We start from the raw sequence: 15,251 nt of genomic DNA on the forward strand, positions 1-15,251 counted from the left end.
GCTGCACTACGTGAGGTAACGTAAGTGCAGCTTGGTAAGTAAGAGTGGAGTACTTTGTTTGGTACTTTAACCACCCAGTGTTACAGTTAAATACTTCTTAATACTTGTTTTGTTATTTACTTCTTTTTTGCTCAACAGGATCCAAAACAACTAAATGGCACCATAAAACACATCCATCAAAATGACCATAAAGGTGAAATCAACGTGTCTGTGCAACAAAATCTGAATTTCACTCAGGACCATCGAAATCACAAGGTGATCATATATTTTTATAAATTACTGGGAATGGAAATACCAGAGCAGTATGGCTTTGTTGAGGAATCAAATAACTCTTTTTCCTCTAACAGGCAACTGGAATGTTGGAAAGCCACATCAGCAAGTCTCAGCCAAAATAGAGCAGCGTCAGACAGCAATGGCATGGATTACCCATGAAGGTTTTCCCCATGAACACGGCATGAAAGGTGGAGATGAGGTGGAGGTGGGCTGCAAAGCAGCGTGCCAAGAAACGGCAACACTGAACGAGCTAATGCAGCTTAGAAAGCCCAGCCCAGAGATCTGTAACACTAAGATCAGCTGATCTGCTGGGATGGCGGCCGAGTATGACTTCCTGGCCTGCCCAAAATAACCCTATGCCCGACAGCAAACGCTGCCTACAGACAGGATTGCATTAGAAGTAATCAGCATTGAAGAGTTACACAGTCATCATTTTCAACGTCATGCCATCACTTAAAAAACTCAGTAGGATACAATGATGGTAAAAAAAAAAAATGGTAAAATGGCCTGTATTTATATAGCGCTTTACTAGTCCCTAAGGACCCCAAAGCGCTTTACATATCCAGTCATCCACCCATTCACACACACATTCACACACTGGTGATGGCAAGCTACATTGTAGCCACAGCCAACCTGGTGGCCACCCATGGTTCCTAACAAGCTTAAAGAGCAATATTTTTAAGTGCTTCTCATAGAGTTCAACTCTTCAGTGCGAGTCACGTCCAGGACCATGGAGCAATCAGCACAGGAGATAAAAATGATCAAGATCCCTGCAGGTAATACCTGCTAGACGTGTTTGCGCCCAAAAAACGCAGGCCTACACAGAGACAACAAAGATAAATCAGTGTGGTGGACCAGTTTTTGGTGCCAGCTGCCAGCCAAAAGAGCCAGAGGCAGACAGGACAGGTGCAGAAACAGAAGAAAGCTGTTGGATAATGTGTTGACTATTGATGTCAACTACTACAAATTAAAAAGTGACAGAAAAAACAGCTAACACGATGTAAACCTTTCTTGTGTATAAATTCAAATGGCGACACAAAAATCCAAAGATGATAATTGAACGGAGCGATGTCATCAACAACAAGAGGCAATTATCCTCTTTCAGTCACATTAAGACCTCAGCAAAGACTGAATAATTCATTCCAACGTGAAATCACTGGCGAACTTTTGTTCAGCTCATGCAGGAGGCTGCCGGGCTGCAGATGAAATATTGCACATCCGCTGATATTTAGGATTGATGGAAATGTATTAAGCACAGCTGTGCTCAGATTATTAGGAGACAGAGGAAGTCATGTTCCCAAAGGAGTCACAAACCTCACATCTTCCTCTTATTCTCATTATAGGATTTTTATTTCGATCACTTAAAAGGTACCGGTTAATTCAAACATTCATTCCACGCCTTCATTCACATTTTTGTCTAAGGATATTTTAAGGATAAAGCCGGAGGTGACATTAAAGCTGTTTATCAACATTCGGTCTGGCTTGCAAAAGGAAGTCTGCAGCATCAAGGTCCATGGAACATGAATGCAAGCGGTGAAATATACCGTGCACACACATGACTGGATGTAGATACTTTTTTCAATATTTTGGTTCATGCTCTTTGCATTTATCTTTTCGGGAGGGGAAAGCTTTTATCATATACTGTGAATTCTTGAACCTCTTGGCACCATCTGCTAAAGTCTGACAGTAACAAGTGTTGCAGAAATTCAATCTGCAGAGAAGCCTAAGGGTCAGGCATCTGTTGCTACTCTGATGTAATAGTGCATGGTGGAGGTCAGAAAGCTGCTGTCCTTCTGTTTAGTGAAAAAGCTCTGGCCTATAAAGCTCTGAATGGTTTAGGACCAAAATACATCAATGACCTCCTGACCCAGTATGAACCATCCAGATCCCTCAGGTCATCTGGATCCGGTCTTTTATCAGTTCCCAGAGTCAGAACCAGACACGGAGAAGCTGCATTCAGCTTTTATGCTCCTTATATCTGGAACAAACTCCCAGAAAGCCTCAGATCAGCTGAAACACTCAGTTTATTTAAATCCAGGTTGAAGACTCACCTGTTCTCAGCTGCATTTGAATAAAGCACCAAATCCACACTTTAAGCTTAAATTTCAAAACTTACATTTAACTACTGATTTTATCTACTGTTCTGATTTTATCTGTTTTGATTTTATATACTGTTTTGTTTGTTTGTTTGTTTGTTTGTTAATTAGTTAGTTTATTTGCTTGTTTTAATCAATTTTAAATCATGCTTTTTATTTGTTCTTGTTTCTAATGTCTCTGTAAAGCACTTTGAATCACCTTGTTGAATTGTGCTATACAAATAAACTTGCCTTGCCTTGCCTTTAGCACGCTGTTATGGCAGACACGTAAAAGGATGAACCATTTAGAGCTGTAAGAAGTTAAAAACAAGTGGTCAGTTTGACCGTCTGCCCGTGAGCATGTTTGCCTTCTCTGTGACTGATTTTCCTTTTAGCAGCAGCCCTCTCCTGTCTGCTTTGAGTCCTTCACACCGTGCCTTCGGATGACTTTAATTCATTTTTTTCATCATTCCTGCACACGTGCATGTTTATGCTGAAAACCACAGGAATTAAATAAAAATGTAGCAGCATTTCCGCTCCATGCAATTATAAATGGAAATTTTATGTGAGCTGAGGCCCTTGCAAAAACCTTCGCAAACAGTAGTGAAGGGGGGGGGGAGTGAATTAAAACCAAATATCATTAAAGCCCGGCACACCACCTGGGCCCCGGACACTTTTCCTCAACGCTGTCCAAGGCTTCTCCAGGTCTGATGATTCACACCAGAGGGAGCGGGACAGATGGTGGTAAACACATCAAGCTGTTTGGCAAACGGCAGTCCCAAATATCTCCTCCTCTGCATTTGGGAAGGGTCACTTCGAGACTCGGGAGTGTTGCACAACCCTCATAACTGTCTAACGCTGCAGAGACAGGAACTATACGTGCTGTCGTGACTGCCTAATTCTGCTGTTTTGTTGTCCTCTGTGGCTTTGTGCTAATGAATAATTTGATGTTTTTGTTGATCTATCGCAGCCAACATTTGTCGAACAGCGTTTTGAAGCTGCACGGTTCATCATTTTCATCTTAAACATGAAATCATTTCATCAGAGAAAATAATAAACATTAACATCAGTCAGTTTGTTTATTTTATTTATTTTTTGCGGGGAGCTTTTCAAGCGTGAAGACTTTATAGTGCTGCCAAACTGATGAACTGCACGCAGGAAAAATTTACCATGGCAGCCCTACAGTTGAGCCTCACCGAAAAAGATTTCTGCACATGATTCACTGAATGATTCCAAAAGCTTCCAAAGCTTGATAAACAAAACCATAACAGTGAGGGCTTCGTCCAGATAAAGCTGCTTGGTCTTTCTTATCTCCTGCCATGGCATCTGAAGAATTTCTTCTCATTGTTTCTGAGACAAAGAGCCAAAATATGTTTTAAAAATATCTTTTAAAGAAAGAACATACCAGTGGTTGAGCATGTTTAAACCAAGCTTTCCCTTCAGAGATACTGTAGCTTTCTTGAAATAAAGAAATACCCAAGTGACATCACCGCGTCATAGATCTACATTCCTAACTCTTAGTAACTGGGACTTGGATCTCTTGTTGTTTAAGTTTGCAGGGCTGATATCCAAGATATATAGTGGCTTGCAAGAGTATTTGGCCCCCTTGACCTTTTCCACATTTTGTCACATTACAGCTACAAACATGAATCAATTTTATTGGAATTCCACGTGAAAGACCAATACAAAGTGGTGCACACGTGAGAAGTGGAACAAAAATCATACATGATTCCAAACATTTTTTACAAATAAATAACTGCAAAGTGGGGTGTGCATAATTATTCAGCCCCCTGAGTCAGTACTTTGTAGAACCACCTTTTGCTGCCACTGTAAGTAGGTGGGATGCACTATATATTCTGCAACATAGCATCCTCCTCAGAGTAGCATACACATTTTTCTAAAGCTTCAACAACAGCTGCTGTCTGTCTGTCTTTTCCAGCTTTCTCAGTGGTCCAATGATAGAGCTTCAGAGATCCCTCGTGTTGCCATTTTTCCAGCCTCACAGCTTGCTTCACTACCCCACCCACAGTCTGCTTCAAACCAGTGTGAGAACCTACTGACTGATCTGCTAACTAAGAAGCATCAGCCAAATTTAGGTGGCTACTGGATGTAGCTGGGATAATAGGAAGTCCTGATCGGGATATTGTTTATCCACTCTCCTGTTCCACATTTTGGTCACTGTTTGTGGCATCCTCAGACAGTAGCAGATGCTTTCAATGTCCTCCAATCTGAGCTTAACATAATACTTTTCCTGTCCCATTCAATGCAACTAACTCTCAAAGTTTCTATAACATTCACAAAGAATTTGTATTTCCTGTTGGGTTCTCTAGTGTCACCGCCATGTAACAACAGAATGGAAACGCCTCACTTCAGCATTTGAATGCACCACCAGGAAGGATTCCCAGATCTCTCTGAAACAAAAACCAGTGTGGGCGTGTGTTTCATTATGATGCATTATTTATGCTGAGGGTGTTTAAAGTCTCTGTGAGTTGATTATGGTTGTGTACTGAAATGAACTGAATCCAAAGATGCCCTGAAAGGTAGGAAAGACTGTGTAACACCACTGGCACAGTGCTTTGAGGTATACCCTGCCCACTCACACAGTTGATGGTACACATTGTTTGTTGTTAAACATCCTCAATGTCAGACATAGCTCAGGTTTATGAGCTACACAAGCGGCGGATATGTGTGCTCACCTTTTTTCCTGTTGAAGGCGCGGTTCATAGTGGAAACTGTGTGTCTCTGTGGTCCCTCCTGAATATCTGCCAATATTCCACCTGGAAAAGCAGCAGGGAGACGCGAGTTAAAAATGGTTTCCACCACAAGCATTCAGCAAAAGACAGAAAGTCGAAAAAACAAACAGTCTAAAGTTTTCTTTGAAAAAAGAAAAGGAGAGAATAATCCCACCCTCTTAGAGTGAGGCAACCATTTGCTGTCAGAAAGTGTAAAAATTTAACTCTCAGTGTCTCTGCGTTACATTTGTTTACCATGGAGCCACGTCATTCTCATCTCATCTGTGGAGTCTTTAACAGAACTCACTGTTCTTGCTGTTTAACGGTACAAGGTGTGTCTAAGAATGGCAATTTGTACCAAAGGGAAGCAACAAAGCTGCACGGTAAAACGCTGCATTGTTTACCGTGATCCTCTTACAGGCGCTGGCATTAATGTTCAAATCTTTTCAGCAGAACTAGGGCAAATTTTTCAGCTAAGCAAATGCACACATACACACGTTTGTTTGTTTAGCTGTTACTAATCATCTCCAGGTTTTTATTACATTATAGAAAGACAAAGAACCAAAAGGATTTGAGTAATACTGATAATGGATAAAGTAAGAGATGATGTGAAACATGGATAAAAGTCAGATTTCATCCTTCTTTCTTTAAACCTACTGTAGCTGCAGTAATGCATGCGGGAACGCGTCCAAACAGACAAACTGTACAGTACATTGACATTGCTACCTCACAAAAACAAAAGTAGTGATTTCTTTTGGGAATGCAAAGCATCCACCTCCACAATGTGACACTGCTTTGACTGCTTCCGAGCTTTTGCATCAGTTCCCCATGAGAGCCCAGCTTTGGAGAGGACTGCAAGGACAAACTGTCCAGAACCAGGTAGCTGTCAGCGACCCGCACAATCATAATTCTTTACACATTTGCTGGTGGGAAATGTGCAAGGACTGGCACACAACAGCTCTTTCAATCTTTGCCTCTACAAACACATTATATGGGCTATAAAGGAAATGAACACAACTTTCCCCTCTCTTACATTTACAATGCAAATACTGAGCTATTAAAAGTTTGGGGTTGATGAAACAACAAATCTTGTACAAGCTGCTAAATTTCAACATGATCCAAACTGACACATTTTTTAAAAAAAGGGTTTGGTGTTTGCTCTCTACAAGGAACATCCTAGAATAGCCAATGAAATTAATCATTTTTCTTGTTAGCTGTGACACATAAAAATGTCTATTAAGCGTATTAAATCTCAGTTATGTCATTCATCAACTGATGGATATACAGAAAACACCCCGCTGTCCAAACAGCCCATTCTTGTAAAACGTCATGTGACTTGAAAGATTCGAGGGAATTTCCTCAGAGCTCAACGAATAAATGATTAACTTCTTAAACAGAAATATTTTTAAATATTTTTAGAACGCAATAAGAACCAGATGGGTTTTTTAAAGAAAATTATGTTATGATACATGAACTGCTACAAATGAAAGAGCGTGCTTTCATTTTCACAGCTGTGAATGTGAGCTGCAAGTTGTGTGTTAGAGCTGTGAGGCAGTGTTTACCATTTTCTTCTGAAAAATGACTTATGAATTGTTTTTGTATGATTAATTTATTGCAAAACTTGGCAACTTAGTAGCTCAAAAAGCATCATCCAAAAGAACCCAGACAGTCAAAGGAGACTGAAACACAAACACTGCTTATTAGACCCAATTCAAAACACAGAGGATGTGAGCGGAGCTAAACCCAGAGACAGACAATAGCAGCACCGTGATTTGGCACAAAGCAGCCAGGCTCTAATATGGAGGCACATATCGATTCACGGGACTGACACCCGCAGCTATGAAACATATACTTTGGCCTCAGAACAGTTGGGACTTTGTCACAATGTTTATGTGATCATTTGTAGAAAATTCCACTTCAGTGACTTCATTCAGCAGTTTGGTTAGCTTGGTAAAATGTAACCAAAAAAGACCTCAGTTTAGGTGGTTGTTACTTTGGCCTCTCTGCCATTACCTCCCTTCATCAGCTCCCACTGCAACAAACTCTGACGATGTTTATGTTCATCGGCAATTGTGAACAAATGACGACATTTATAAAATGGGTTATAATATGAATACAATTATCAGCCAATACTCCATAGGGCTGAGAAATAAGATTAAAAGTTAAGCGTTACAAAATGAATCGATCACCGCGACATGGGAGGGTAACGGATCATTAGCTCTGACTGAGGCTGTGTCTGAGTCTCATATCTTTATTACCAAGGGGAGAGATTCTGACAAACAAACACAACATCGTTTTGAAAAGAAGACTCATCACTGACAGAAACCAACGCATTTCTGAACTCGCATTTAACAGACTGAAAAATGAAACACTCTAAAGTGCACATAATGAGGAACATAATGATGTGAGGCACATCACTGAGGGGAAAACACACACAATGTAGTGGGGTCTCGCTGTAAGGGGAGCTTTTTTTTTCCTCTGACAGAGGCCCTGGAAAAGGTTGTAGAAATTTTAAATGGAACAAGCTTCAGGGTGGAGACTCTGACATTCCTCAGTCAGCTAGAAGAGAAAATCGACTGCTGAAAGAGACCGACGTGTTCTTGCTTAAGCCACACATGATGCCGTTGCAAGCATCACATAGGCAGGTGAACCGCAAGGACACTATTATTATGTGCATTTAGCCAAAGGCGACAGGGAAAGCAAACTCTCCAGATCTCTGCATCAAACTTCTTTGCAGTATTTGGTTTGCCAAATTAAGACCTTGGCAGTCGCTGCTTTGCTACCTGGGACTGTATATTTAGATTTAAGTGCATTCTTACCTTTCTCTTCGAAGCAACAGATATGTGTTTGCTGCAGAATAAAACTGTCTTAAAAGACTCATCTTCCTTTTAATGGTTTCTGGTATTTTGATAGCGTCAGTATGGGTTGTTTTAGTTTTAGTTTTTTTCCATTCGAAATTGGGGAGAGAGCAGCAGAAAGTATGAGGGGGTGTGAGCCATCGAGAGCATAAAAAGCCTTTTTAACCTAAAGCAGGACTCTGGAGGTGTAGTACACCTGAAAATTAAAGATAAAATAGACTTGAAAATTACAAAAAACATGCTCCCACTGGAAGCTGTGTTCTACCCTTTGCTTTTCCTTAAAAGCACAATAAGGGATACTGAAGCCCAAGAAAATTTGTAAGAACAAATGATTGGAAAGACTGGATACATGGATCCAAAAGTGAACCATTAAAAAGACCAAAAAAAAAAAAAAAAAAAAAGGACGGAACTGGCCTGAATCCATAATCGTGCAGAGTGGTTTACACGACCTCCCTAAAAGTCACAGCTAAGAGCTTTAACGTCTTAAAACAAAGATTGCCTCATTCTGGCATCCACAGTGGAAAAAGGCCTGGCAGCCTTTTTGTTTGTTTGTGACATACTTGGACGTAGTGCAATGGTTCGCCTGACACTTGACTGTGATATCACTCATTTTGATTGACAGCTGAAGTGTCGCGCCTGTTTTAATAGCTTCCTGTTTGCCGATTCAACAGCACCCTCTCGGGAGGACGGCAGAACCCGGATCTCTCTCACACACACACACACACACACACACACACACACACACACACACACACACACAGACTTAACACTGAGCTGCAAATGTCGTCAGTCTTCTTAAATGTTTACCAGCTGCAGAGGAAGCACCGTGTTCTTCTGAATAGTTGGGTTGCGGTCACGTGGTTCTGATGACGTGCGGAGGCAGCGCGATTTTTGAGTGGAGGGCGGAAGTAAACATGGAGGACACTGTGGAGAGTCAGGAGAGCAGCTATTGTGCAACTTTAGACCCCGTTTCTCGGGAGAGATATAAACAGATAGTTAAAAAATATATCGGACGTGATCCGTATTCTTTGAAAATGTCCGAATACACCACAGAAGTAAAGGATTTGCCTACTATCGAGGCTGTGGATATCACCAACTACTTGGTCCTCCAGACTTCTTACTACACTAGGCAGCAAATGAAAGCTTTCAAGAGTCTGGAGGCGTACAATTTTTTTGTCAGCGGGTGGGTCCACAACCTTGGAACAAAACGTCTCCGTGATGGATACAGTTTGGTGTTTGCAAGGGTGAGTGTTTGTTCTTATATTGCTTTATCTTAAACACGCTAACAGTTAGCGGTAGCGGCTTTAACGTCAACAAACATGCCACATCCTTAGGACTTCGTTAGAGTGACAGTTGTTTGTTTCAAGGTAAACCATTCTCAGCGGTCTAACGAGACACCTCTGAAGACTTGGGTAATTGCAAAGGAGGATGGAGAAGTGATTGCAGCTCATTGCAATTGTATGGCAGGGTTAGTAGCCTGTTCTCCACTGTCACTAGGCTCAAATCCGGGCTCTCAGCCGTCTGTTGCATATCCAAAATCGCCTCTGCACATCGATGCTGTTCTGCCTTAAGCTTCATTCTTTTCTCTCGTTTGAGAACTGATTCCGATCTGGGTTTTCGTTCGTAGCCGAGATTGACCGTCGGAGCCCAGTCCTCCGACTCTTCGTCATCCAAAGCACTTGGGCAGCCTATAGTCCCAATCAAGTCAATATTAGACTACTAACTTAAAAGCACTAAGTAAACGAGAATTTAACGACAACCTAATGCTAATAAGTTCGTTTGCAAACATAACATTACCTCTGACGAAGTGGTCGCTGCAGACACGGGCATTGGCAGACTCTGCTCCTCCCGACTGTAAACGTAAATTTAAAATCCATTTTTTCCTACGTTTTTCGGTTAGAATTTTCCATTTTTCTCCTCTTCGTTGGGCTATTTTTGGTACCCTAAAATACCGTTTATCAGTTTCTCTGGTCGACCTACTGGAGCATCCGTAAACACAACAGGACATAGGCATTTTGCGTACTGTCTGTCTGTGATTTTGCGCTTATCTTTTTCACTTCCGACCGCCAGTCAAATTTCGCGCTTTACGTCGACGTCACGTCTACGTCAAATGAAACCTAGCTATTCCTCAACAACAGTCCACTCTATACTCACTTCAATGGTCAATTAAGAAAGAATTTATAGTATTAAGACTAACAAGAAAAGCAAATGAGCACATATGTCAATAATTAAATGGCAATAAAAGCCCAGAGAGCCTTTACATTGTACTGTAACACACACGCACGCGAGCGAGCGAGCGCACGCACACACACAGGCTAAGACTTAATTACACAGTACATTCTATGTAGGCTGAATTTTGTTTGTGAATTACGAGCAAGGCTAGTGGAAAAAGTGAAGCAGCAACTACTTACTTAGATTCTCGTCCTTCCAAAAACCATGTCCAGATTCAGACAACTCACCTTCAGTGACTCATACATTTGGAATTTAGCTTGGGAAAGAAACTTACTAGAGCTGAGTGCAACCTACTCTGACCCTGTGCGGTCTTCCTCTTTCAAGCCCAGTCAACGCACGGAAAAACGCAAAAGTTTAACAAACCCCAAAATGTTTCAAAATGCTTCAAATGAAAGCAAGAAAGCAAAGTTAATGTCCCATTTAAAAATCCCCCTCAGCCGCTCACTAATCCAAACCATATGCACTCAAAAGGCAGCGCGCTTTCAACGTGGGATAAGAGCAGAGTGTGCACTGTGGTCCCAACACGATGCCCCAGCAAAGAAAAATCAACAAAGATCCTTTGTTTTCCTCACTTTGCTCTCGCCTCGGCTCTGAAGTCTCGCTGCCTAAGTGCAAGCCATCGCAAATACAATCTGTTTATGAATTTGGTGCCAGGATTCCTCCACTGAATCAACCGTCGTGTTTTTGGTGTCTAATCTGGAAGGCAGTCCTGCTCTCTCACAGCCCAGCACTTTCATCTGACGTGTATCAAATGCAAAATCCTGACATATTTTATAAAAGAAAGGCACCTCTTCCCTTCTACTCTTTAAAAGGAGAGGAGAGAGGGGGAAAAGACCTGCTGTATGGAGAGAAACATGCAAACAACAACAGAGCCGTGATAAAAAGCTACTTACTTGCCTCCAAACTGGGGTGGAATAGTGAAGAGGAAGTTTCAGAGGATCTTAATAGTTTTCAGCTGTGGGCCAGATGGTGGTGCGCTAAGGACTACAGTAAGCAGAGATGATGGGGCTTGCAAGCTCAACAAGAAGCGTTTGCCTAGACACAAGATACTTGACATTCAAACCCAACTTCCTCCGCCCACAGTTTGTCCAAAAGGAGTTTCACATGTGCAAAACAAGAGACCCCTTTGGACAGGGACTATTTTGCTGTGATGCACAGGGGCATACCACAGATGAGCCATAAAAGCCATCTCGCCAGAGGTTGCAGGCTGACCCTTTTGCTGCAGTGTGTGATTCATCATCACACTATGCACCCTGGCAACAGCCTTAGGTCAACATCTTGGCATCAATCAACTCAGCAGTACGGCCAAAACATTATGAAGTAGAAGTAACAACACTTCTCTAACTTGGAGCACAAAAAGCCTCCCTGTGAGATGATGTCAACTTAATCATACCTTTTCCTTTTTCTCTGCACTCTGAAAACATTTACGGCTCAAAGTGTGAGTACCGGCAGCTCCAAGTGTTACACTGCTTTAAAATCTGACATTCAGTTTTTATCACATAGAGATGAACTGCCCGGGAGTGACCTCAAAGTGGGTAGGGGCGATGCAAAAACAAAATTGGAGCTGACAAACAGCTGAATCGGCAGCCTACTTTGTCTTCTTGAGATTTTTCTATGTCAACATCTAAAGCGTTATGCAAATGTCGTGTCCCAGCGGGCTATTCAGGAAACTGTCGATCTGAATCTCTCCTTCAAAAACTTTTGAGCATCTCATTGAAGTCCAAATACTTGAGGACAAGCAACTGACCACTTTTATTAAAAGTGTATCAGAGGAGGCTGATCCAAACAGGCAGATGAGGTTGCTCCTGCTCTGTTTTTTAGACACAAGGAGGAGATCAAAATATAAATCATAATCAAATCTCGCAGAAGTCGGTGCGGCGCTACCACTCACGCTGTCCTCCTCATTTCAGTTTAATGCGCTTCATGTTTTTCATGAGGTGGGGGTACAGTTCTGAAGCCAAGACCTATCACAACAACATTTCTGCTATCTCATGTCACAACACTCCAGCACCATTCACAGAGACACTGTCCACACAGATGAGCTCTCACTGTTACTAACAGAGGCGTCAGAACACGTAGAGGTTAAGTACAGGAACTCGGTGTACGATTTAAGGCACAGATAGATGCATGTAGCTTTTAGTCTTAAATCTACAGTGTTCGTAATGGCCACCAGGGGGTGATACCTGTGGTTGCAAAAAGACTTTCAGTCCTATAAAAGTCTGTAGGAAAATTAAACTTGACCCTGACTTTAACACTTTTCTCAGTTTTTGGGCTCAGTCAGCATTTTCACTCATATTAAATGAAACACCAGGTCAACATTCTGTAAATCATGGTGATTCTAAGTACTCTGTACTAGATAACAAAGCCAAAATATGATAATCCAGAATATGCTCATTGGCCAATAATTTGTGACCGACAGTCAGATCCACCTGATCATCACATCCACTATCAAAACCTTCACCTCTAGACTTCATAACAGGACTTAACAGCCAAGTTAGGAGGAGGAAAATGTGTCAGAAACATCAGAATGACTATGATTATCTGACAGCAATGGCAGAGAAGATGAGAAGGCACCGTTAAGGGTTTGTCAGCAAACCAGTGTGCTGCTAAACATAATTTAAATAAGCATGCTTTACACCAGAGGTCGAGAAATGGCAATTAAGAAATAGCTTCAAAAGCTAACTATATATAATGATATGCTAATTTTGTGCATATCATATGTTATGTCCCTTCCTCATGTTACTATGCTGGTGGGCCAACACAGCTATTGTTTAGAGTGACCTGGAAATATATCCCAGTGATGCCATTTTTGCATTTCTGATATACATAGGTTAGAGTTTACCATTTATTATGGAGGGTTTGATGCTGGGATCTCTGATCTAAGTGTCCTTTGGTGTCAGTCTCATGATTCGTGTGTGAAACCCAAAACAAACAGCTAGAGAAAGTAATCTGTCAGTAAGTAATAGTAAGTAACTGTTGCTCAAAGGTTTTTCCCTCCTTTTTCTAATCCTCGTGGTTGCTCGGTGTGAACCAAACTGTTGATATGGTGAACTACTTGTAGTTATGGTCAAGCACTAACAGGAAAGTATATGTACTGAGTTTTAGTTCCCAGCAATTAATAGATGCATTAAAACTCAGATACATTCAAATATGCATTGAAATGCAATGAGAATACATAACATTTTGGAAGCTTCTATATATGTGAACTGCAGCAACTGCAACAGAAAATATAGCTGTGGAGATCAAGCATTGCATCTGGCAAATAATGCCTTTTAAAGAGAAGACTTTTTTAGTTTCCAGCCAATTGACAAAGGTCACTCGGAGAAGAAAAGAGCACATTTCTTGTTCATTCTCTCTTTTCTTTTTTCTTTTTTAAATCCAGTATCCAGTTAGAGATTCAGCTTGGTCAGGGCCTTGGGTGGCGATGTGTTTATGCTGGCCAGCACAACTTTGGTTTCTGCATGAGAGAGCATTTAAAGCAGGGAGGGTCTCCGGATTTGGGCTGTTCTGTTCGCACTTTATTTTTCTAGGGGTTTTTCTTTGCACTGCCCAGTATCGCTTCACATTTGTGTCTTGTATGAACAGCTGTGGTTAGGTAAGGGAAGTGGCTAGCCGAGACACTTTCTGGGAAAATGGGGACATTTATGTTGAAGAGCCAAAGATATTAATAAATGCCCATAGAGGAGAATTGGGAAAAAATGAACTAATAATTAATGATATCTATAACACTTTAAAAACATCTGTCAGTGTACACAGAAAGAACATATCTGTGTACAACATTATGAGCCTGTCAATGATAAAAAAAAACAACACATTTCACAGGATTAAACATCAATTTTTTTTTACCATTTTATGAGTAACAGATATTCGAGGCAACAGCAAAGTGGCACAACAGACACAGCAACTTGAAAGCATCTAGGTCAACCGATAAAAACAATGAGTCATCTCTTCTGACTGTTTCATAACGTGGTTGTAACGTCGCACTTTTGGGAATCATTTCTAATTGAGCAGGAAACCAAATAATTTGGATGGCATAGTGATCGTGTCCAGTTTATTTATTTGTAGATATCAATAACTTAAAGCACTACTCTCACAGGAGAAGACATACGCTGCACCAGATTTACCAAGCAGCTAATTTCCATATGAAATCCCCCAGAACGCAATAAAAACAACTAAATACGAGGCTTTAAAGTATCTTCTTCTGGGTTCTAGTATTTACAGTTCTTATGGTTTACAGATTTTCAACAAGTTTAGACTCCAATTATTTCGATCCTTGCCTGGGATGCATGTGTAAGTGTGTTTGTGGGAGTGGGGAGTGGGTGGAGAAGCAGGAATGTGCATCTCAATGAGAAGCATCTCGGTGGATTTTCATTGAGATTTGCAGCCTCCATATGATTTGTGCTTCATCCAGGCAGTGATGCAAAGTGCCAATGTGTGACACCAGAGATGGATTTTCAGTTGGCGTGACTCGCACCGCTCACTGCAATGTGATGACAATGGCCGAAAGAGAAAGCAATCATTTCAATTTACCACCACCGTAAAACCAGTTCAAGCAAATATACGATTCCTAAAAACTAAAAACCAAATACCAAAGGATGACTATTAAGGTCCAGCTCTAGTTGTTAAAATGCTAATCAACAGCAGGTGTAATATCAGTTTGTTTTCATTCCAAGGGTGTCAAATATTGCCATTTTGTCACAGCTGCTGCCATCTCAAAGTCACACGCAAGTAAGTGAGGGAAAACCAAATGAAGCAAAGTGCAAAAGGAGACACAAACTGTAATCTCCCAGCTGACAAACCTTTGACTTACCCCAACACCCCTCCATCTGCCTAATGTGGATTATGGATTTAAAAGAGGTCCATTATCTGTCCGTAACCAGTGTTGCTATGACAGGCGTGTTTAACCAAAAGAACTCAAACGTCACCCTGCAGGTGATGCCAGAAGAAATGTCAGGCCATCATTAACGCCATTAGTACGACTCTATGGGGGAGCTTAAATGCCTGGTCAGTAGTGGTGGACTGACGAAATGACAGTCACTGATGCTGCCAGCAGGACTAAACTGGGGCTACAGAAATGCTGT

The 15,251-nt window shown here is 41.4% G+C and overlaps 1 protein-coding gene across 3 annotated transcripts in view; it reads right to left on the reverse strand.

Annotated features, from left to right (window-relative positions):
- The window catches only part of gulp1a (GULP PTB domain containing engulfment adaptor 1a), a 97,703-nt gene that overhangs the window by 26,368 nt on the left and 56,084 nt on the right, over positions 1-15,251 (reverse strand). For all 3 annotated transcript variants that reach the window (XM_085374411.1, XM_085374413.1, XM_085374412.1), the window contains one exon: positions 5,045-5,125. In XM_085374411.1, the coding sequence (XP_085230537.1) occupies positions 5,045-5,125 (81 nt within the window). The remainder of the gene's footprint in view (positions 1-5,044; positions 5,126-15,251) is intronic.

The sequence above is a fragment of the Diplotaxodon limnothrissa genome, linkage group LG16 (genome assembly GCF_057381915.1).
Source record: "Diplotaxodon limnothrissa isolate DT_005_m linkage group LG16, D_limnothrissa_male_GT1.1, whole genome shotgun sequence".
NCBI classification, from domain to species: domain Eukaryota; kingdom Metazoa; phylum Chordata; class Actinopteri; order Cichliformes; family Cichlidae; genus Diplotaxodon; species Diplotaxodon limnothrissa.